The sequence below is a fragment of the Silene latifolia genome, chromosome 8, assembly GCF_048544455.1.
Source record: "Silene latifolia isolate original U9 population chromosome 8, ASM4854445v1, whole genome shotgun sequence".
Classification (NCBI taxonomy): domain Eukaryota; kingdom Viridiplantae; phylum Streptophyta; class Magnoliopsida; order Caryophyllales; family Caryophyllaceae; genus Silene; species Silene latifolia.
In genome coordinates this window covers 29335123-29360803 of record NC_133533.1, presented here as the reverse complement: position 1 = coordinate 29360803, position 25681 = coordinate 29335123, and the positions used below count along the sequence as shown (strand labels likewise).

Here is a 25681-nt window from a genome sequence, read left to right as displayed (position 1 = left end):
AGGTGTCTCCAACAATACATTGTCGACATGTATGTTAAGATCGAAAACACAAGGCTAGATTATTTTAGAAACAATCAAGAGACGATAAGAGCTGAATTATACCAAGGAATTATTGACACTCGGCGGAGAATGCCGTGCAATCAAAGTAGGTAAACGGGTCATTCTACCACCAACATTTTTGGGTGGCCCTAGAGACATGAAGAAGAGATATCTTAATTCAATGGCCTTGGTACATAGGTTTGGAAAACCTGATCTCTTTATCACAATGACGTGCAACGCTGGTTGGCCTGAAATTAAGGACCAGCTCGCTCCAGGAGAAGAGGCGCACAACCGTCCCGATTTGGTTGCAAGAGTTTTCCGGGCCAAACTCTTAGCCCTTAAGAAACAAATTGTTGAAAAGCACATCTTTGGAGAGGTAGCTGCTTATGTGTACGTCGTTGAGTTCCAAAAAAGAGGGCTACCTCATGTTCATTTCCTCATAATACTTAAAGATGGGTATAGGCTGAAATGTCCTGCTGATTTTAACAAATTTGTGTGTGCTGAAATCCCAGACACAAATAATCCTTCTTTACGCAAGACTGTGTTAAAACACATGATGCATGGTCCGTGCGGCACGCTAAATCCTAAATGCTCCTGCATGAAGCATCCAAAAACCCCTGGCAAGTGCAAATATGAGTATCCTAAATCCTTTACACCTGCCACTACAACCAATACTGCTGGCTACCCAGAGTATAGAAGGCGGGATACGGGAGACACAACTCTCATTCGGAAACACAGACTAGATAACAGATGGGTAATCCCTTATAACCCATACTTACTAGCCCTGTTTGACTGCCACCTGAATGTCGAAGTATGTTCAACGATGCACGCAGTTAAGTATTTATACAAGTATATCTACAAAGGGCACGACAAAATTTCTTTTAATGTCACGGATAGTGCTGAGCCTCAAACTGTAGATGAAATTTCACAATTTCAGTCAGGAAGATGGGTATCTCCCTGTGAAGCAGCCTGGCGAATCTTTGGTTTCGATCTGTTTGAAACACACCCGCCAGTAATGCCTCTCCAAGTGCATTTACCCAACATGCAAACGATACGCCTGCGTACTACTGATAATTTGGCTAATATTTTGGCAGACGAGAAGAAAGCACGCACTCCCCTTACTGAATTTTTCAGGAAAAGTGCAACTAAAGGTTGTCCGCGACTCTTGTATGCCGAATTTTCAGAATACTTCCGCTGGGACACCGGGACTCGAACCTGGGAAGAAAGGAGGAACAAGGTTATCGTAATTGGCAGGCTCGTTTTTGTAGCACCAGCCGAAGGTGAGAGATTCTTCCTTAGGCTATTGCTGTTGCACATCCGTGGACCTACGTCATTTGAAGCCTTAAAGACTGTGAGAGGATACACATGTGCAACGTTCTAAGATGCAGCCTTACGACATGGTCTCTTAGAAGAGGAAGACGCTGCTGAGTTGTGTATGGCAGAGGCATGTGCAGTACAGATGCCTGCATCACTCAGACGCCTATTCTCGACCCTGCTCATCTTTTCGCATCCAAAGGATCCATGTTTGTTATGGACCAGACATTATGACTCATTATCAGAAGACTTTAGTCACAAATATCCTAACCAGCCACAAAGAGTAAGCCAACTAACAGCACGGGAAGTGGAACGGTACCTGGAAGCAATGGGCAAAAACATGGCAACATTTGGATTGGACCACCTAGATACATGCACCGATGATGAGTTAAGACGCACCAGAGATATAGTTGACGCACTTGACGCACCAATACCTGAGGATTGTAAATTGTATAAGGCACAACTTAATACCGCTCAAAGAGAAGCATTCACTACAATAATGAAGCATGTTCAGGAGGGGAAACCCGGTGCGTTTTTCGTGGATGGTCCAGGTGGTACTGGCAAGACCTTCCTATACAACGCACTCTACGCTGAAGTTCGTCTTATGGGTCGCATTGTTTTGCCAACAGCATCATCCGGCATTGTCGCTGCAAACATTCCTTCTGGAAGAACTACCCATTCACGGTTCAAGATCCCTCTAGAATGTGAAGTGTCACTAGCATGTGACGTTCCTAAACAAAGTAGCCTGGCTGCATTGATTGTAGCTACAAGCTTGATAATATGGGACGAAGCTTCGATGTCGAAGAGACAGAACATCGAGTCTCTCGACGTTCTTCTTAGAGATTTGTGTGACCCAAACCAGCTTTTTGGGGGCAAAGTAGTTGTCTTTGGGGGAGATTTTCGCCAAACTCTACCAATACTACCTCGGAAGTGTCAACGAGAAATTGTTGAAGCCAGTTTGCTGAGTTCCCCTGTTTGGCCGCACCTAAGAAAATTCAAATTGACTGAGAACATACGGGCTCAAACTGACCCTGAATTTGCACGGTTCTTGCTGTCACTTGGCAACGGACAGTTGCAAACAAAAGAACATGAATATATTGAACTCCCGGCTGGACTTGTGAAGATATTAAATCCGAGTAATGAAAACCCTATCAGCGACTTAGTGTCATACGCATTTCCAGAAATTGGCAGTTGTGCCCCTTTGGATTCAAGCATTTTCACTAACCGGGCAGTGCTGACCCCGTTGAACGACGATGTAGATGCCATCAACAGCGTGCTAATTGACAAGTTCCCAGGGCAAGTTGTAACCTATACAAGTCATGATACAATGTTAGATGACAACTGTGCAGTATATCCAGCAGAGTTCATCAACAAACTTAACCCCGGTGGAATGAGCCCACACGAGCTTGTTCTCAAGGAAAACTGTCCTGTTATTTTGATCCGGAACCTTCAACCATCATTTGGATTATGCAATGGTACCCGGTTGATCTGCAAACGATTCTTACCAAACTCAATAGAATGTGTAATAATGACCGGGCAGCATACAGGGGATCACGTGTTCATACCCCGTGTCAAACTACGGCCAGGACCGTCAAGTAACTATCCTTTTCAGTTTCAAAGGAATCAGTTTCCTTTAAAGCTTAGTTTTGCAATGACGATAAACAAATGTCAAGGACAGACTTTAAGCCAAGTAGCTGTGTACCTACCGCGGCCGTGCTTTTCTCACGGCCAGCTTTACGTCGCGCTGTCTAGAGCTAGGAATGCAAGTCAAATTACCGTGTTCGCAGCTCCAGGCCCAGAGTCAGTTCCGCCAACATTTGTGAAAAATGTCGTGTCTTACGATGCACTTTCTCTTGCTGAAATCATTTAGAACAAAAACCACTTCAAGGTAAACAATCTTTTCTATTTAAATGGCACATTCACATCTTCCATTTGCATATTCGTAAACTTGTTACACAATCGCAAATGATATGTGCCTGTCTGTTCATCATTGTAGGTCAAAGAAGACCTGGCGTAAATACTATGCTGTGACTTTTTTCTTACCTGCAACATATGTGGTGACCATCCAGTGTGCAAGGAAGCTGCCCGCGTAGGCCCTGATAGGCTTAACTTCCCAAATGCAACTTTTGCTATCGGTCCACAGCCTAATTGCAGAGTAACGCATATATTATGTGCTACTAGCTTTTTTTAAAAGTTTGTTTGGTGTTGCTTCAGATGTTTGCTGTCTTTACCAAATGTTTTGTAGCTAGCTTTCCCAAACTGTGTAAAATCTGAAAGGGTGTGCTAGCACACCAAACAAACTACTGTCTGATCTCATGGCATATTTATTAGCCCAACACCAATTTTCTACCTGTGTAAGAAAATAAATGACACGGTATCAAACACCTTAAATAACAGACACTGAAAGGGAAAAAAGAAAAGGGCGACAACAGTGGACGAATAATAGGAAATACTAATAAAAACAATGATAATAATAATAGTAATAATAATAATAATAATAATAATAATAGTAATAATCATATTAATAAGAAGAATAGTAATAATAATCATATTTTTTATAATAGTTGTGAAGATAATAGTAATAATAATAACAACAAGAAGAAGAACAATAATAGTGATATTAATAATACGACAGTAATAATCATGTTTTTCTTTTTAAAACACAAAAAAAAAGAAACAAAAAAAATAACTAGATGATATACAATAAAACAATAATAATGATATTAATGATATACAATAATACAATTATTGTATATGGAAACAACATTTGGAGAGTACAATAATTTAAAGATAACTAACTAGATGTGTTGGGGGTGTTTTGGAACGTAAATAATAAAAAAGAAAATAATTATTGAAAGTTATTTAAACTGTACGAGTATGGTTAGTTGAGTAACTATGTGAATAAGAGAAAATAACAAATCAAATATTTATTCTGAATATAAAGAACTAATAAAACACACAATCAATTAATTCTATTAACACCACATCTAGAACACTAATAGTATCCTGGCACAAATCTACTTTGTGTACTAACTACAGTACAACCCATACCCTATGCACCAAAAAGCAAATAAAAGTGTACAATTTACCACTTCTCCATTCTTCCCTCCAGAAAAAAAGCTCACACACCTTATTTTGCAGAGCAAGTTGGTGTGATTTGCAGATAGACTTCGCTCCAGAAAAAAAGCTCACACACCATTTTCCTAAAACAGTGGTGTATTCCAGGTACGAGCTTCTAACCATTAACCTCTCTTTATATTATCTGCACATTTCTATTCTGGGCAATTTCTGGCAAATCCGTAATAGTATACATAGTACTAGAAGTTGATGGCGTTAATATTCTGATTGTTGGTAAGTTTTAACTATGATTAGACAAAAATACTTGTCTGAAGTAGTATTTTATCTCTTCGAAGAGTTTACTCACTTTGCATTGGTTAACTTTATGAATGCATTACTCAAGTTAATAAAATAAAACTACTTTCTAGCACCCCCATCAATTAATGAAAATAAGGAAACTTGATACATATTTGGGAGGAGAAACCCACAATAAGGAGGTACTGCCTACTTAATCCAATATAATTATGCCAAAAATAGTACGTCATAGTAATGGTTACAGTTTGCGTAGTAAATATCACAACTACAGCCATGATCCTAAATGCAGTTCCTTTTAGGGTTTAAGAATGTTCAGTTGATAATTTCAAATAAAAAAAAAAGAAAAAAAAAAAGAGGTATGCAAGGTATAAACAATAAGGTTCTAAGTAACACACTGCTATTACATAAGGCATTTTACGAGAACCAAAAGTCTCACAGTTATTTGATATTCCCGTTTCTTTCGTATTTCTGTGTTAACTGTTGAACAGGGAATAATCATGTTAGACGGTCGGGTATATTTAGACTCTCTCAACAGCAACAGCACGAATTATAAGGTGAAAGTCAAGGTCGTTCAGAAAGGGAAACCCCAAAGGTCTGCAAGAGATGTACTATACCAAACAGTGGTCCTGCAAGATGATAAGGCAAGAACTTTTGAATACTAACACTGTGCCTTGTTCCAGATATCAAATTAATGCACAAGTGTTATTAACAACCATTGTTTCTTTTGGTAGATAGTATGCTAGATGCACCTATATTGCATGTTTTTTTTTTTGAATAACTTTTATGTTTTAACACAAACTTAAATGTTTTTGGATTTTGTGTTAAAGACCCACAATGACGTAACTGTTTTAAGAGGTTCTTTACTTTTCTTCTCTCTACTGAATAGGTAGACAGTGTGTTTAGTGTACCAAAACTTACATGTGCGCTCGTTAACACATGATAAGAGCATTGCATTCATCTAATATTTGTAGTCTAAAATTGTTTTAAATTATCTTAAATGAGTTATTCTATATCTGCCTAATTATACAGGTTTTCTGACACGAACCTCCCCTGTGCAGGGAAATAAAATGCGGGGCACATTGTTTGGGGATCAAATATCGGGCCACGTAGACGCCCTTGTATCTAACGGAGTTTACGAGATTGCGAATGCTCCCATAAAGACTTTGCCAGATCAGTATAGGAGGGATCCTACTGAATTACCATACACAATGGGTTTTGGACGCCAAACATTCATTCACCCGCTATCTACGCCTGAGGCATGCCTTCCAGAATACCTTTGTGTCTCTCAAGTGCCAAAAACAGCTACCCTATATGACATATTTGGTAAGCTTTAGTTCTGTGCACGCAGCAATACACACTTATATGGTAATACATTTCCATTACTTTCAAAACCGCACCTTTCAGATGTCATTGGAACACTACTATATGTGGAACCGGTTGCGCGAGAAGTCACCACTAAACAAGGTCGTAAAAATACAGTCAGGGAGATTATCATCACTGACCACAGGTAATTTTTAAAGTCTTTCTTAAATTAATAGGCCAGAAAGCCTGCCTGAAACTGACAAAAACATACATCAAACAGAACTGATCAGCCAATTGTGGTTTCGGCGTGGAATGAACTATCTCATAACGACTGTGAACAGCTTGCATCCTTGGTCACCTCATTACCAGTTATAGGGTTCACAGGTTTAAGGGTTTCCCCTTTCAGAGGTATTACATGCCAACCGTCCTTTTTTTTTAAAAAAAAAAACAAAAAAAATCCCAGCCTTTATAATTCCTTGTTACTGTAATCTGCAGGTTTCTCTTTAACAGGCACCATGTCAACAATAATCGACGTGCAGCCAGTTGGACCTAAGGTAGATAATCTGAAAGAATGGTACGCCGCCTTTACAAGAACATCTCATGTTTATTTATTGCAGATACTATCATTTCATTTTCCATTTCACAAAACGTGCTTCCCACATACTATTGTTTAATACAGGATTGCCCGCAGCATGGGATTCCTAATTGATCTACAAGCAAGGGTCAATAAAGTGAGGGATCCTAACACGCCAGTTCCCGTTGTGAAGCTCAGTTATCTGAAAAACAAAAAGGTATTAACAAAACAAAACACACCTAATAACACAAAAAACTATATTTAGCAACAAATAAGTACACGTTGATTGATAGAATTAGGCAGCCAATACCCACACTACAAGTGTTGCATCAACATATAGTTAGATATAAACACAACTACTGTCCAAAAACCTACATCAAAGGTGCGTTTGTACAAGGAACTGATGTGTAAGTTAAACAGGCCAAAAGCACACTTCAGGACGAGCGCTACCAACTGAATGTAACCGTCCCTAATCCAGAATTACAGAAGGTGAACACATATCTAGGGTGCTCCAACCGTGGGAAAAGGACGGAGTATGTAGCTGGACAAATCTTCAAATGTGAGACGTGTACCAAAGACGAGGTGGTGTCTGAACCAAGGTAAACTAACCCCTTTCATTAACAGTACACCTCCCACAAACGTCCATCCTACCCAATATTTACCTCTATACCTGTCAATGCAGAATCACCTTCAATTGTGAAGTATCTGATGGCACAGACCAACTAGAAATAACGACATTTACAGCAGATACTGTGGCTCTCTTTCAGATGTCTGCAGCAGATATATTCCACCTTAAGCACTCGATATGTATCTAATTTCAGTTTAAAAATTCTCTATATTAAATTGCAACTAAAAGCAAAGTCCATCTGTATTTTTTTATCTATTATAACATTTGGTAACTGATAAACACACACAAGTCCAACTCTGCCATATATAGTACATTTGCTAATACCCTATACCCACCAATATGATGACTCTAACTCTTCTAAAGCACGTTCCCCCACGCTACTCCTTAGCACACCCCTCTTAAGCTTTACCTTTCTTATTTCCTAAAGGAGGACAATACAACATTTGGGAAAGTTTGCGATTCCCTCAGAAACAAGCCTTTCATAATTGAGGTTTCACCAAAGACAGCGTTGTCAAGAAACAACACATTGCAGTGGGCTTTACGCCAGGTCATTGCTTGCCCTTCCCAAAATGTGTCTGCTGAAAAAATACTACAGCCAGCGCCAGAGTCTCCAGAACCAGACGAAACTGCTGTACAACCGTCTCCATCAGTAGCCAGAAAGTTGGATTTCGGGGAATCAGTGCAGAAGGCCTCAGACCTGACACTGATTGAAGTACAAGTCAGTTCCGACTATCCATCTTTACGAAAACTTCCTTCCTCAATAGCACCAACAACCGAAACAGTACCATTGACAGCTATTACTACTGAAGAACAAACCGCCGCTACACAAACTGAAGCTGCTGGAACAACACCATCGTCAATAACACTCTCCCCCAAAACCGCTCAGACTGAAACTACTCCTGAACTGGCCACATCTAACCTCAAAGCACCTAAAATAGAAAAGAAATCTGCTGTCACACCAGAAACCCCTGCACAGAGCACTCCAAAGCGCACCAATGTTAAGCCAGCTGCTACGCCTCCTTCGAAAAAGAATAAGGGCAGTACCAGCTCTACGGCAACCAATTAGGCCACTCCTGTAGAAGCACCCGCTGTTTGCATACAGCATGTTTGTAAATATTAACTATCTTTCATTTTCCTACCAGACAGGCGTCTAAGACGCACCTCCTTGCCACTTCTACTACATGATGTGGTTGTATAAAGGCTATAGGGTGTCTACCATGTTTTGGGAACACGTTTGCACACCTACCTATGTGTTTCATCCAAAAGCACCGTGCTATCGCTTTTGGATTTAAGTGCCCAAAAAAATTGTAGCCTCTGGGACTTCATGAATTAAACGCTTGTTATGAAAAAAAAAACGTCTCAATGTATGGAACGAGCTTTAGACTTTCATTAGGCAATGAACTACTACTCATCATTTCAGTAATTGTTTATAACTGCACGATATGATTTCACGTATTATTATCAACCGACCCAATGTTGCATGTACACACAAATAGTAAAGGCCGCACTATATGATTTCAATTCAACATCTTTCCAGTTCGGTGACATAATCGCCTATCACACGACTACTTCACGGCTTACACAGAAAGCATAACAAACCATCCCATCTAAAGCAAACCTACATCTAACCAGCAAGTTGAAACCCAACTACATATCCCCTCTTTATAACACAATCCCCTAAAATGAGAAAGTTATATGCAATGCTCAGCAAGTGCCATTGCTATAATAAATTCTGGCAACACAATTCCCTCAAACAAGCAAGTTATATGCAGTACTCAATCACTGACACAGCCCAAAAAAAAACACACACTCAACCTGATTAGACTTTATAGGCCATCCCTACCTACATTCCTAGATTGCATGCCCACAAAAGATCTTGAAAATATTACATTTATCAAGTAATACTAAGACTATCCTTTGAATTGTTTGTCTTAAGCAACAAACATATATATATATATATATATATATATATATATATATATATATATATATATATATATATATATATATATATATATATATATATATATATATATATATGGCTTGCATACAATTATCATTATACCTCTTTAAAAAAAAAAGTGTGAAAGAAACCAGAAAACCGTTAGACAGTAGCACCCTAAACCACAAATATTGATTGTCAACTTAATCCAAGGCATACCACCTTAGCTTTGTCATTTGGTGTTAAAGTATAGTAGCAAATCAGCACGACGCGTTTATAGCGTAGTATAACAAAATAATAGTGTATTCACAATCTGCCAACAACATGCTTTGTATACCTATATCATAAGAGCAACATAACTAACATAGAATTATATAATTTTAACCACGTTTTCGACATGTGATTGACACTTTATTTTAACAACTAATTTCCCTGATTGTTTGACCAACACTATCTAATCTATGCAGCTCACCATGAGACCTAGGCGAAAGCACATCAGAGAAATTTCAGGACCCACCGGTCCGTACACCATTAGAGCAAGAGTCATCGAAAAAATGGATGTCCATTCTGAACCAGAAGGCCAAGGCTTGGAGCTCCAAATAATCACGTTCCAAGATGAAGAGGTAACTCTAACAATTTTAGACTTAGACTTCAATATTATACATTGTCTTAAGAACATAAAATGTCATAATTAAATGCAATCTACTATTTAAGTGTTCAGAGCAATACAAAATATGCAAGTCATTGACAACATTCCTTAATAGCTAGAGAAGACTTAATTAGTTATGTCATTATTAACATTCAAGATAAAAAAAATAAAAAATACAGCATGTTTTTAAACAAGGATGGTAAAAGCAAAATTAAGTGATGTTCAGAACAACACCAAACAGTCTACAAAACCTCAGAATTAGAAGCCTTCAGAGCTGTGCATGCTAACCTTTAACTTATAACTATGCATAAACTATATATAGAACACTCTTGCCAGATTCTTTAATTTAAAATTCCGCACGAGTATTGTGTAGCCAATGTTCATCTCCACCAAAAACAACAGCTTAAACAGACTGTCGAAAAAAAAGCCCTCATATTTCATAATTTATTTTGCTGAGCAAAATTTCTACCTGTGTTACAATTTTAATAGTACATTTGTTCATTTTCTGCAGGGCACTAAGATGCAGACATTCCTACACAATGATGAGCTTGAAATATTTGAGGACATGATCCAAGACGACATGGAATACGACATATCCAATGCAAAAATACAGTTAGTCGTTGACGCAGCTTCAGAAGGACCTGCTGGACAGATGTACGACCTATATTTCAACATAAATACCATTCTCCAACCTGTATCTGATTCAGAAGTTCCTGCGACATCTAATTACACATTAATTGGATCAATCCCCAGAAAGGTTACACTGGAAGATCGCTATGATAAGGCACACTGTACTAAAGTTGACAATTTGCTTCAAATCCTATAACATACAACCCCCTCCCCCCTCCCCCCCTTAAAAAAAACAAACAAAAAATAGTCATTTCGTAATTAACTACAACTCGAAATTTTAGATGTGTTAGGCGTTGTTATATATGTGGACCGATGCAGCCATACTACTGCCAACACAGGGGAGACATCAGATGTTTGCGAAGTAATGATTGTTAATCACAGGTCAAAACAATACCAAATTGATGATAACCTCCAAACTTTTAGGGAAAAGACCTATATCAAAACATTCATTTTCAATTGTCGTTTGCATGTGCAGCCATGAACAGATAATGATAGTAACAGCCTGGTCAGATACGCCTTTGAAAGAGTGTTGGGCATTACATTCCATAGCATCAAGTTTTCCTATTGTTGCCTTTACAGCTCTAATGCCTAGCTACCAAAAAGGTAGTTTTAATATCAAATTATATCACTTTAAGATCATTTACAGGTGCTATACATGACCAAAATAACAATGCTATGAACTTCAGGTTTCTCCCTCTCAACAACGCATTCAACGTTCGTGGTCTTAGATCCACCAGGAAAAGAGGCCGACTCACTCAGAAGTTGGTAAGAGCTTTTCAATAACAAGCTGTTAACCTCACCCTATTTCACACAATACTAAATAAAGGAAAATTACAGGGCCACAGAAAGCAGGACCCTACTTCATGCAAAAAGACAACATGTCTTCGAAGTCCGTCTTCCAGAAATCACACGTGCAATCACAACAATTGAAAGTCTCCTCGAAAAGGGGGTAAGTGTAATATACGTCTCACTTATATAAGGGAAAAAAACATAAAAAAAAAAAAAACAAAACAAAAAAAAATATCGTGCTGCATTATCCAATCGTAATTACTAAGTACAATTTAATACCTTGAAAATACAGACAAACAACACCTTACAAGAGGAACACCAGTGGCTACATGTGACACTACATCAATTTGACCCGAAAGATGTCCACTTATACCTTGGTTGTAGTAATTGCGGCACTGGCAACGCTGAAGAAATAGGTGTTCCATATATGTGTGCTGCTTGCCTACAGGAAGACTTCATCTCCACTCCAAGGTATTAATGTAACTAACCAAAGTCCAAAATCCAGCACTTAAAGCCTTCTCCCAATAATGCTTTCTGTATACAGGATGGCGGCAACGTTTGAAGTGGCAGACGAGACTGGCGTGTATACTCTATCTGCATACAATGAAAATATGGAAAGCCTTTTGGAATTGAAGGCTGCTATCTTATACTCTATGACTCCACAGGTTTGCTCCGTCTCTATAGGCCTTTGGGAATTGTCGAACCTGCTATATTCATTTAAAACCCTGTATATTTCCCACCTACAAAGACATTTGCAGAACCGTAATAGCCTGTTTACAAGACCTAGAGCAATTTTAAGCTCCTGCCCTTGTCTTATGCCACCTCAGGAATATGACTAACAATAAGACATACTTTTAATCTTCAACTAAACATTCGTACACGTTCCTTAAATGCAGGAAAAACATGCCTACCTCAAATACACTGCAAGCAGATTCAAGGCAAATAAATTGTACGTTCAGGTCGTACCTACTTCAGCTCTCTCTAGAATTGAAGAGTTGAAGTGGGTCCTCAAGAAGATATCTCTAATATAGACAACAAATAGATCATAAATAATTTGAAGGATTTTGAAGCAGTTTTTTTTCAAGTGCAAACTGCCACGTGTAAGTAGGAAACGTTTCAGGTTAGGTAACCTTGAAACAGTTCTCCAAAAAACTGCAGTAGCGAGGATGACAAACTGGAAACCCCTACCTTTTGGTGTATAATTATTAAGCTTTTTAGCTAACCTACGTTGTACTAAATGTATATATTCCTACCTTTGGCAAAGTTGAATGGCACCAAAATCGTTTAATCCTACGTTTATCGTGCCTTTACAATGCTTCTACGTGGTTCCGCCTACGCTATACTAAAACATTGACCCACCCAGGATTATATATAGAGCTGCTCAAGTTCAATCTATGCATCGGTAGAGCCAAACCACGTTAACAAATTAACCTGCCATTCCAAATCTACGGAAACTTGAAATACACCCAAATACCAAGAAAATTCTGTCGAATGTTCGTCAAATTGAAGCTCCGCGCCCGGGAGGGCGCGGCGCAGCGACTAGTTCTTACAAAAGTCGAAACAACGGATCCTATGTTTGCGCAATTGGGGCACCCAAAACATCCAATGCAACAGTTTGCTGTCAATGAGGACCCCACCATTCCTAACTGTTTCCATTGTATCTGTAGGAATCGTTTTTTCTAGTACTTTTATTCCCTTGGTCCACATAGATATTTTGGGAGTATAAAGTTTTGATTATTCTTAGGCTTAAGTAAATTTAGAGCGGTGATTACTCGGGTTGTTTATTGTTGGTAAAATTTGTATAGGGTAACAGTGATAATGATCATAAACTTGGATATCAACCGAATCACGAAGAGCACGCTTTCCTTAAGAGTATTTCGACCCTATTTCATGCCTTGGGTTACACGAAATCCCTTGTAGGATAAGACGGTTGAGGCCCTCTTAATCTAGGCAAAGATAAAGAGATTACTTAATGAAGTTTTATCAATCTTGCTTTGTCTTTCCAAAATCTGAAATTTTAATGTGTTAGTATGAATTATTCTAACTCTTCCCTTATATATACATAGAATGTATGTAATACAAGATTGTTAATAGGATAAGCATGTTGGTTTTCATACCAAATCAAACCATATAACCGCCAATCAAGATAAATATCATTTATCATAATTATATCCATTTAACCATGAACTCGATAATTTCGATTATATGAGTGTGCACTCCGCACCCCCTAACTCACAATATATCAATCACAAGCTCATACCCATTTCGGCCTGAAAACCCGAATACACTTAAATGACTAGTGATTAAAATCACCAACATTCCTCCCCCATTTAAGTGTATCCCTTGTTTCCAATAAAACAACAAAGCAACAAATCTATGCATAAATGAAAGTGTCCCAAGGATTGAACTTCCACATTAGTACATTACACATTCCAAATATTTGAGAATCAGGGTGTCCCACGGATTGAACCCTTCAACTCATTTTGAATACATGAAGATAACATACACATAAATTCAAATAACTCCAAAAAGTTTATTCTTGACACTTTTAACAGCCATGTGTCCATATCCATTCATGAGCGCATACAAAGCCAAGCCCGAGCTTTAAGAAGCGGCTACACTTCACACTCATATAGGTAGATTCTTTTAATCATGCCCTGCAATAGCATTTTTTCAAAGATCCTACCATTCTTGCAGGTTCAAGCACATCCTTTCGGGACATTATAAATTATGTGCTTCAATCTTTCATAATAGGCTTTCCACATTGAACTCAGCCTCTAACATATATTAGAGGGGAGTTGGGTGTCCTACCACAAAAGATCAATTTAGGCTTTACCATCCCGATATCCGACTTGTTAGCCAAGTCCCTAGTTGATCTTTTATGCAAAGTGATCCACTAGATACATTGAGATCTCACAAAATACAACCAAGATCAATCCCCTTTTATGATAGTCCATATACCGTGTTATAACAAACACTCCGGTGCACCGTTATTCACTATCAAAAAATCATGGATGAAATTGGTCTAATACTTTTAAGTAATACCGTAGATTAATTTTCTTAGCTACTTAGCCTTAACCGGCTATGCTAGTACTACGCATACAAACTCCAATGTCAAACTCATTATGCAAATTCACTTCTTGGAAACCCATAAGCTAATGGCGCCTCTCTTAAGCAAGAATACTCTACCATTTGTAGAAAGGATCATCTACATTGGTAAATCAATTTGCATAACATTTTCCCTCTATAACCGAAGAATAAATGACATAGGACAAACCATAATTCATGGTTTACTTTATACATTTTCACACTTGCCTAATCGCTTGTCAAATATGAGTACTAGCTAAACTAGTATATTTACTCAACTTGTCAAACCGCAATAATTGAGCCCTTGTGAACCCGAGTAATAACTCCACTTTCATTATTGAATAAAAATGTCATACTCGACCTTTGAGAGTATTAATCGGTATATAATAATCATACTCTCACCCTTGATCCTAATACCAAGGATCATATTACCCCCCCATGTCTTTCATAGAAGAACATGATAACAGAACCACCTTTTACAAGGTAAATCATCTTTGGTCTATTCCAAAGATCAACTTGTCAATTATCTTATAACAAATGACTACTCCTTTACCGGACTCGTCAAATAATTGTACATTCAATGCTATTGATGTACCTCTTACATGGTTAAACCACCATGACTCCATAATCTCACCATGGTTATCACAAACCATATTTCCCGAGATTATATGGTAAAATTAATTAAATAATCAAACTTTAAAAAGCTTTAGACAAAACATTAACATGTTAAACAATCATTACAAAACAGTTAGTACACTAACAACATATTAAACAACCGATCAAATATCCATTGATCAAGACATCATATTTAATAAATATAAAAGATGGATCAAACCCAACACTAACAACATTATGTATAACAACATAATGAACATCTTTCATGCATAATAATAACCAACATAATTACATGTACTCCAATAATAGCCATCATTGAAGGACAAAAACTTATTATGACTAATAAACATGAAATACGACATTCGGTTAAAAAAGAGTACGAGAACAAAAGCCCAGACCGAGACAAAAGAACTCAAATAAAACTGTCTTTGATTCTATATCATTAACCAAAACAATAGCATGGAATGGTCACAAAAATTCAAGAATCAATTAATTAATGATTCAAGTCACTTCATCAAATAACAAAAAACTGCATATCATAATGTGCAACCTTGGCAAATTGATAAACATGATGTCATCTTAAAACAATAAGCCTAATCACAATTTAATAGAAAAAAGTGTAACCGCACATTACCAAGCACTAAACATGGATTATAAAAGTTCATGCGTAATCCTATGTTATCACATAGCAATTGACTCACCAAATAAATCTTCTCAAACATGAGTCAATCATTGCAACATTAATCTCAGAATAAAACTTGTTTATCATATCATTCATCATATAAACACATTAAAAATCATAAGCATTGATTACTTATCTGTACAGATGATTTTGCATGTACTTACTTGCCAAATAGGCAAATTACCACTCCATGTATCGTATGCTCCAAACCCATGCCAACAAAGATCCATACACTTGAACTCAGTTTCGCTAACCTCTGACTATGCCTCCATGACGAATGGCCTCATTAATGCACATAAACCAATCACGCAAAATTACCCATAATCTCATGCTAATAAGCCCCAGCGTGCAACTAACAACACAATTCATTACTGTATCAAAATTACAAATTTTGATGCTGCCTTACATACTCATTAGGATAATAAATTCCCAACCCAAATTGACAACCTGCAAACTCAATTGCACTGAGATATGGTTGTCTCCTTGCAAACAGTATCGATCGTTATCACAAAATTGAAAATACTCTTAAGAATGTTGGTTTTATGTGTATAGGGTAACAGTGATAATGATCATAAACTTGGATATCAACCGAATCACGAAGAGCACGCTTTCCTTAAGAGTATTTCGACCCTATTTCATGCCTTGGGTTACACGAAATCCCTTGTAGGATAAGACGGTTGAGGCCCTCTTAATCTAGGCAAAGATAAAGAGATTACTTAATGAAGTTTTATCAATCTTGCTTTGTCTTTCCAAAATCTGAAATTTTAATGTGTTAGTATGAATTATTCTAACTCTTCCCTTATATATACATAGAATGTATGTAATACAAGATTGTTAATAGGATAAGCATGTTGGTTTTCATACCAAATCCAACCATATAACCGCCAATCAAGATAAATATCATTTATCATAATTATATCCATTTAACCATGAACTCGATAATTTCGATTATATGAGTGTGCACTCCGCACCCCCTAACTCACATTATATCAATCACAAGCTCATACCCATTTCGGCCTGAAAACCCGAATACACTTAAATGACTAGTGATTAAAATCACCAACATTTATGGGTCGGTTAAAGTGTGTTAATTTATATCGAATTCGGGTTGGGTCGGGTTAATGACAGGTTCGTGTCGATTACAAATAATTTCGTCATTTTCGGGTAACAAGTTGGATTGGTTTTAATTCGGGTCACTATTAAGGCAGGTTAATAACGTTTATTTTATCTTACTCCCTCCGTTTCGGTCAATTGTTGTCCTTTGATTTTGTCACAAAGACCAATAAAAGAAGAGGGGGCCGATTACCAAATGACAAGTAGAACAAATTGAGTGTGAATGATTAAATTGTTCAACAATTTCACTCTTAAAGTAGAAATAACAACAAGTGATTGAGACACTGAAAATGAAAAAGGACAACAAATAACCGGGACATACCAGAATTCATTTTAAAAACTACACAAGAAAATGTAGAAGCTAATTTGATCCAAACCATATGTCAAGCTGCAGTGATGAAAGCAGCAAGGTTGATCGATGTAGAATGTAATTTGCAATCATTTGACAGTATGTGTATGCCCATAAGGTCTAAGTACACTACTTTATTCTCCAATCACACCAATACACCATGGAAGTTTTATTCCATGCAAACAGCCTCAGAATGCTCAAACAGTTGTCCACCAGGAAGGTGAACAAGGCTTCTGCTACAAATATAAGTTTGAATATTCGACAAATCCAGAGCTCCATCAAATTTAGTCTCGCTAAGTCCGCCATTAACCTTATTGTACCAGAAGAATCTACAACTAAAATAATGTCGAAGTAAAATCATCTCTGAGCTCCGACAACTAGCAACAAATTTGATAATTTTTCCTCGGAAACAACTTGAAACAGGAATGCTCACCAACATGACCCATGACTCTTGTACTCCATATTCCTTCATTACCCACACATCGTATCGATTCTCAATTCCATCCTTGAATGTTGAAGACAAACAATCATCAAAAACCCCGATATCAACTAGGTAGGCTTCCTTGCTGCAGGTTGGGTCGTAATAGAACCGAGGCAATAACACATTGTCTGTCCACTTCTTCTTACAAATATCGATACAACCGATCCTATATTTGTGCAATACGGGCATCCAAAACATCCAATGCAACAAATTGTTATCAATGAGGATGTTGAGTTTGAATGCCATTAAGGAAGTAGAAGACATGACAGGAAGCCTGAGCAAATTTGTAGTTGAGATTTTTTATTAATTGTTGAATTAAAAATACATAAGTACAAAGTTAGAGATTTACATATATATGAGCATGCTGTTGGATAATAACCAACAGACTAAAGAAAGTACAATATGAGGACCATCAGACAAATGAACGAACCATTCTCTATAGCAGACCTACGTATTAGACATCTTAGGATCCTCCTTTTGCTTTTGTTTCTTGTGGCTGTAAGCTCTGCTAGTTGGCACTTGACTTTTCTCAACATTGGGACTGATGTCTTCTTTACACTCCCCCTCAAGATGAGAGTGGAGACTTGTTGAAACTCCCATCTTGGAGAGTAGGTACTTATGTTGAGAGATTGGACAGGATTTAGTGAAAACATCCGCCACCTGATCTTTAGTGTTGACATAGGAGGTAGTGAGAAGGCCTTGCTGAATTTTCTCCCTCACAAAATGACAGTCGACCTCAATGTGTTTTGTTCGTTCATGATAAACCGGGTTAGCTGCAATGGCAAGGGCAGCCTGATTGTCACACTTGAGGTGAGCAGGACCCAGATGCTTTAGTCCCAGATCTTGGAGAAGTTGAAAAAGCCAGGTGACTTCGCAGGTTGTCATGGCCATGGCCCTATATTCAGCCTCAGCAGAGGACCTGGACACTACAGTTTGCTTTTTGGACTTCCATGAGATAGGAGACTTGCCCAGGAGAATACAGTAACCAGTAGTGGATCTTCTGCTAAAGGGACATGAAGCCCAGTCTGAGTCACAGTAGGCAGTTAAGTGTGCTGCAGACTGACTAGCAAAGAGAATCCCTTGACCTGGTGCAGATTTAAGATATCTGAGGACTCTTCGTGCAGCTTGCATATGGTCAGTGGTGGGAGCTTGGAGAAATTGACTCAATATTTGAACTGAGTAAGCAATATCAGGTCTAGAAATGGTAAGATAAATGAGCTTGCCAACCAATTTCCTATAGACATCTGGTTGAGGTAAGGGAGTGCCTTTCCCAGGTTCAAGTTTGAGAATAGGATTGACAGGTAGTTGAATAGCCCTAGATTTGTCTATTCCAAATGACTGCAAAAGATCTAGAGTGCATTTCCTTTGGGATATGAAAATACCTGCAGTACTCCTTTCCACTTCCAGACCGAGAAAGTAGGTTAGTTCACCAAGATCCTTCATATGAAAAGAGGCATGGAGTTGCAGCTTTAAGGCCTGTATGTCAGAAGCATTATCCCCAGCTATAACCATGTCATCAACATATATTAGAACAACAGTAGTGTGACCATTTTGCTGCTTAATGAACAAAGAGTGATCAGCATGTGATTGTCGAAAGCCACAATCAAGAAGGACCTGGGACAATTTGGCAAACCATTGCCTAGGAGCCTGTTTTAGACCATATAAGGATTTGATTAATTTGCAGACCTTTCCTTCAGTATGTCCATACTCCCCCTGACCAACTGACTGCAGGATGCCCTCACCATAACCCTCAGGTAGCTTCATGTACACTTCTTCTGTTAGATCACCATGTAAGAAAGCATTGGCAACATCCATCTGGCATGTCTCCCAATTATTGATGGATATAACAGCAAGGAGGGCCCTGACTGTAGTCATCTTTGCTACTGGAGCAAAAGTTTCATCATAGTCCACTCCATACATTTGCCTAAACCCTTGTACTACCAATCTTGCTTTGTGCTTGTCAACTGAGCCATCAGGATTGAACTTGGTTTCGTAAATCCATTTGCAACCTATGGCTTTTCTGCCTTTGGGTAGGGTAGTGAGGACCCAGGTATTATTATTATGGAGAGCTTGAAGTTCAAGATTCATAGCTTGGATCCACTTAGGATCCTTAATAGCATCTTTGAAGGTGAGAGGATTTCTCTGTGTAGTGACTATGCTGACATGTCCAGCAAATGGCTTCTCCAGATGCAGTTGGACTACATTGGCAACAGTTGAGGGACCCATGACAGGGTTGTTAACAATGTAGTCTTTGGTCCACTCAGGAGCCCTCCTTGCTCTCCTAGGCCTCTCTTGGTTAGCCTCAGGAGAGTTGGCTTCATTACCTGGTTGCACAGTTGGTGACAGTATAAGAGTCTCTTCAGCATCAGGATCAGCAACATCAGTAGCAGAAGAGTTAGGAGCACCTGTACCAATGAGTGGCTCAATAAACCCGGTGGTGTTGTCCAAGGGGACAGAGGGAGGAGATTGATAGTGGCCTGAGTGGAGTGTGGGTATGTGTTGATAGAAATTCTTGATTTTACAAGGGAACACTTCTTCAAAGAATTGCACATCTCTTGAAACAAAAACAGTTTTCTTTGTTATGTCATACACCCTATATCCTTTCTGAGAGATGGGGTATCCTATAAAGAGGCATGATATACCTCTTGGTTGGAATTTGTCCTTGTCTCTGCTAGGGTTGTAAACCATGGCAAGACAGCCAAAGACCTTCATTATCTCATAGTTGGGAGACTTGTTGAAAAGGATCTCATAGGGTGTCTTATTCTGCACAAGTGGAGAAGGTAATCTATTGATTATGAAAGCAGCAGTTAGGACACAGTCTCCCCAAAAAGAGAGAGGAAGGCCTGAGCTGAACCTAATGGCCCTACTAATCTCAATGAGGTGTCTGTGTTTCCTCTCAACCACACCATTTTGTTGTGGTCTGTCTATGCAGCTGGTTTGTTGCCAAACTCCCTTGGACAATAGATATTGCTTGCTGTCTCCTTCAATGATTTCCAGGGCATTGTCAGACCTGAGAACTTTGATGGTTTTCTTGAATTGATTTTTAGTAAATTTGTAAAAATTGACCAACAATTGAGCCACCTCTGATTTGTGTTTCATCAGATACACCCAGGTAGCTCGGCTGTGATCATCAACCAGAGTTAAGAAGTATCTGTGTTTATTCCTTGTTTCCTTTCTATATGGACCCCACACATCTACATGGACAAGATCAAAAAGATCATTGGCTTTCTCAGTTCTGACAGGGAAAGGCAATTTGGTTTGTTTTACCATGGAACAAGTGATGCATATCCTTTTTGAATTTAACTGAAGCTGTTGAGTGATGTGAGAAATGTGTTTCAGTTTGCCATTGGAAGCATGCCCTAGCCTTAAGTGCCAGAGATCAGAATTCTTGTCATTAAAATTTCCAATCCCATTACATAAGATGTCAGGTGCACTACAAGAGTTGAAAACTGTGACACCTGACTCTTCCCTTTGCTGAAAAGGGACCGCAGAAACAACAGAATTGCATACATTAGAGTAACTAGAGTCACTAATTAACTTAGGGTGTGGTTTTCTACCATTATTTAATAAATAATAAACACCCTTGCTTCCCTTTCCGATTCCTCTAGTAGTCCTGGTGTGAGAGTCCTGTATGACACACATGTTGGCATAAAAAATAACATAACATTGCTCATCTCTTGTTAGTTTTTGGACAGATAATAAGTTGTGCCTGAAAGTGGGCACATATAGGACATTCTTTAGAGTTATTCCATTTTCAAATGTGTAAGTTCCTGAATGTGAAATAATGGATGTCTCACCATTAGGTAAGTTAATTTTAGGCTTGTCTGACAGTTCCAATTTGTTTTCCAGAATTGACAAATCAAACACCATGTGATTTGATGCCCCTGAATCTATGATCCACTCATGGGGAGTCTTAGAGGCATAACAACAGTTTAGATAGGCCATACCTGTAAAGTTTGCCTCTAATTCATCTTCAGTTTCTGGATAGTTTACCCTCTTTCCTTTCTGATTGTTCATCAATTGTTCAAACTGCTGTGTAGTCAATGTTATGGATCCACCTACATCAGCCTGTCCTTCTCCCATCATTACATTCCCTGCCAGCTTGCCCTGTCTGTTGTGTGAGCTTTGTTTGTTCTTATGAGCACCAGATCTGTATCCCTTAGAAGAAGCCCCTTGGTAGTTGTTTCTGAGCTTAAATCCCTGAGACTTCTCTGGATACTTCAGTGACACAGGGTGATCATCTGGATACCCAATGACTTTCCAGCACTTATCCCTTGGATGTCCTTTCCTCTTGCAGACGTTGCAGGTAGGTGCTGGTGCTATATCTCCCTCTTTTGGACCAGCATAAAAGGCAGAGTTGTCTATTTCCATCTTGACATTGTTCTTGTAATTCCTCCTCTGAGCCTCCTCATGCTGAAACAGTGCAGCAACTTCTTCAACAGTAGGCAGGGGTGTCATCATGAGCACATTGGTTCTCATAGTGGTGTAGGATGAGTGCAGGCCATTCAGGAACTGGAATAGCTTTCTTTCCTCTTGCTCTTTAAACTGTGCATCTAGCCAGGCATTGACTTCAGGTGTCACTTGAGAAATAGATGGCCAGTCAGACATAATCTCAAGATTAGTCCACAATATCCTGAGCTCTGTGAAGTATTCACAAATGCTTTTGTCACCTTGTTCCAGATCTTCCAATTCCTTGTTAAGCCTGAATTTCCTTGCACCGTTGCTAACAGAGAATTGCCTCTGAAGGTACTCCCAGATCTCTTTAGCAGTTTTGACATACAAAACTGAGTTCTTGATGGGTTTCTCCACATTCTGCAAGATCCATTGTATGAGAAGGCTGTTGCAGGTATCCCAAGCATCTTCCCTTAGAGGATCATTTGTTGGTCTCTTAACCACTCCAGTCAAGAAACCAATCTTTCTCCTGGAGCAGATGGCTATTTCCATCTGTCTTTTCCACTCCAAGTAGTTCTCTATCCCTGAAAGCTTGGTGTAAACACCTAAGGGATGACCACTTTCAGCAGGATGCAAGTAAAGGGGATCTGTTGGTTCCATGAAGGAGGGTGTTCTCGATGTTGTGTTGGAGTTATCAGTGTTGGAGAAAGGATTTTCCATATGAATTGATTAGTGAGAGGAGTTTGAGGAAGATTTGTAGAATGGATTGGTTGTGATTTCAGCAAGTAAGATCTCCTCTATAAATAGGCAGAGATTCAATGCTGTGTTGTTAAACGAGTAGTAAATGCTCAGTACATGGTAGGTTATCAGTCTCCTCATCCTTGAGGCTCTGATACCATGTTGAGTTTGAATGTCATTAAGGAAGTAGAAGACATGACAGGAAGCCTGAGCAAATTTGTAGTTGAGATTTTTTATTAATTGTTGAATTAAAAATACATTAAGTACAAAGTCAGAGATTTACATATATATGAGCATGCTGTTGGATAATAACCAACAGACTAAAGAAAGTACGGTATGAGGACCATCAGACAAATGAACGAACCATTCTCTATAGCAGACCTACGTATTAGACATCTTAGGATCCTCCTTTTGCTTTTGTTTCTTGTGGCTGTAAGCTCTGCTAGTTGGCACTTGACTTTTCTCAACATTGGGACTGATGTCTTCTTTACAGAGGACACCATACTTCCTAAGTGGGTCAATGTTATTTCATCAACTACACTCTAGGAGTTCTTGTTCAAGCTGTACACACTAGTTATTCGCATTTTCACGGCGCAATTGTTGTGATACTCGGATACAACAACTATTACGTAATCAAGGTTTTCATGATCAAACCCAAACCCATAACTGTGTACGGCCCCAAGTTCTTCATGAAGGGTACTACGGATACATCGGCAAATTCGGGTTGTCGGGTTGAGAATACAGTACTTGCTGAATTTGCCCCTATTTCAGCGAATACATAGCAAGCCATTGGATGTCCCGATGACGGACATATATAGACTCGTTTTTCTGTAATCGAAGGTTGTTGTGGTGGTTGTTGCGTATGGGTCAAGTTGGTAGCGATTAATGCGAACGTTTCTGCGAGGATGAGGCGTTTATGCCTTCGGAGGACGAGAGAGACTGGTGGCGGAGATAAAGTCGGACGAAATCCCAGGATGAAATTATGGAATTCCAGGATTTGCAAACGGATTTGAAGCGGATTAGGGTTTTGGCAGGTAACCTCGGAAGTAAGATCTGCTCTATAAATAGGCAGAGATTCAATGTTATTGGGCTAGGTCTGTCTTGGGCCTTTATTAGGTCGTTCTGTATTAGGTCTTAGAGAGTATTATATAAACTCTCCAAGCCTCTACCTAGCAGTTATGCTTATCATACCGTCTGAATCTGTAATCTGAAAACTTCTCACATATCAATAAAACTCTCTCCCTTCTGCCCTGTGGACGTAGCTAACACACCGTTAGTGAACCACGTAAATCTGTGCGTTTGTCTCTTTATTGTTTTTATCAGTTCTTTCTTGCTTCAGTTATAACAATTTCCATGAGGATAACGTCCATGTTCCCTCGAGGATCGTCATTGATAATCAGCTTGATCGTCTATATTGCTATTCTAACTTTAATAATGTACGGATTTAAGTAGGAATTAAAATCCTAGTAAAACCATGAAAATAATATGTTAGGAAATCATGGCTATTTCCAAAGAAGATTATGGAAAATAGATGAAATATTAAAAAAACAATATACCTGTACTTTTATTGCCTTAGTCCACATTGGTAATCGAGTCATTCAGATTGTTTATGAGTTGGGTTAAAGCATGTTAAATTATATTGAGTTCGGGTTGTGTCGGATCGATGACAGGTTCGTGTCAATCACAAATAATTTCATGTTATTAATGGGTGACAATTTGGATCAGTTTTACTTCGGGTCACTTTTAAGCCAGGTTAATAACGTAATCTCTTGTCATTATTGGGTGACAAGTTGGACCACGTCCTCTATTTATTAAATGAATAGGTGAACTCACAAACTTTCCCTCTAAAAAGCATCTTTTTAAATAAGGACGTTATTGATAATTTAATTGTATGTATTCACTAAATAAGGAAATTAATAATTATAATGTATTTGATTATGTAATTTTTTTCATTAAAATTAATCTTTTCATCAAATTATATAATTTTCATTAAACATTAAACTATTACTCCCTCATATTCTTAATAACCCTCCCCTTTTATGGAGGGCACGGGAATTAAGGGAGTGGAGTATTATATGGTAAAGTATTGTAGTGGGTAGGAGATTCGAGAGAGAGAAGGTATTGTGTGATTAAAATAAGTATTGTTGTGGGGTAAGGTGATTAAAATAAGATAAAGTATGAGTATTGTGGGGTATTGTTGTGGGGTGAGGTAATTAAAATAAGTATAAAAGTTTTCCAAATAAGGAAATAGGGAGAGTATTGTGAATAGACGAAAAACAAAATAGGGAGAGTTATTATTTAGAATATGAGGGAGTATATTTTAAGACTATAAACTATTAAATTTTTTATTGATATAATTATTTGATAATGACTTGACTCATACTATTCATAGTATGTATAAACAAAACTATAACGGGTTTTGATTACTTCCATAAAAAAAAATTGAGAGAATTTATAAATTGAAATCATTAGCGTTGTGGTATAAAAAATACTTAAAAAAAATGTATTTCAGCACATTACTCAATCCTCTTGGATTAATTTTCAGTTTTAATTTATTTTTTTCTCGAAACAAAATATAATAACGAGAAAAATGAACAACTAATGAGATACCACTATTATTTTACACTTCAATTTTACTTAGTTTTCTTGAATAATTTTACAGTTCAATTTTTTCACTCAAAAATTAATAAAAAGTCTATAAATACCGCGGATTCATTGCGCGGGATCTAAACTACTGTTCATATTAAATCGTTTATAGGAGCAATTTTATATATTTTAATTTGAAGTTTAACAAATTAAAATGAATGTCAATTCATGATCAGCATGACCCATGACTCTTGTACCCCATATTCCTTCATTACCCACACATCGTGTCGATTCGCAATCATATCGTTGAATGTCGAAGACAAACAATCATCAATAAGCCCGATATCAACTACGTTGGTTTTTTTGTTGCAGGTTGGGTCGTAATAGAACTGAGGCAAT

General features: G+C 38.1%; 2 protein-coding genes across 2 annotated transcripts; both read left to right on the top strand.

Annotated features, from left to right (window-relative positions):
- The first annotated feature begins 196 nt into the window (after positions 1–196).
- Positions 197–1420, top strand: LOC141594940 (uncharacterized). The gene has a single exon (XM_074414921.1). The coding sequence runs from the start codon at positions 197–199 to the stop codon at positions 1418–1420; it is 1224 nt and encodes a 407-aa protein (XP_074271022.1).
- A 54-nt stretch (positions 1421–1474) lies between these two features.
- On the top strand, positions 1475–3223 carry LOC141594939 (uncharacterized). The gene has a single exon (XM_074414920.1). The coding sequence runs from the start codon at positions 1475–1477 to the stop codon at positions 3221–3223; it is 1749 nt and encodes a 582-aa protein (XP_074271021.1).
- The last annotated feature ends 22458 nt before the right edge of the window (positions 3224–25681 follow it).

Bases quoted from the DNA above. Each gene is read 5' to 3' on its own strand.
- LOC141594939 (XM_074414920.1), top strand. From the start codon at position 1,475: ATGGCAGAGGCATGTGCAGTACAGATGCCTGCATCACTCAGACGCCTA.
- LOC141594940 (XM_074414921.1), top strand. From the start codon at position 197: ATGAAGAAGAGATATCTTAATTCAATGGCCTTGGTACATAGGTTTGGA.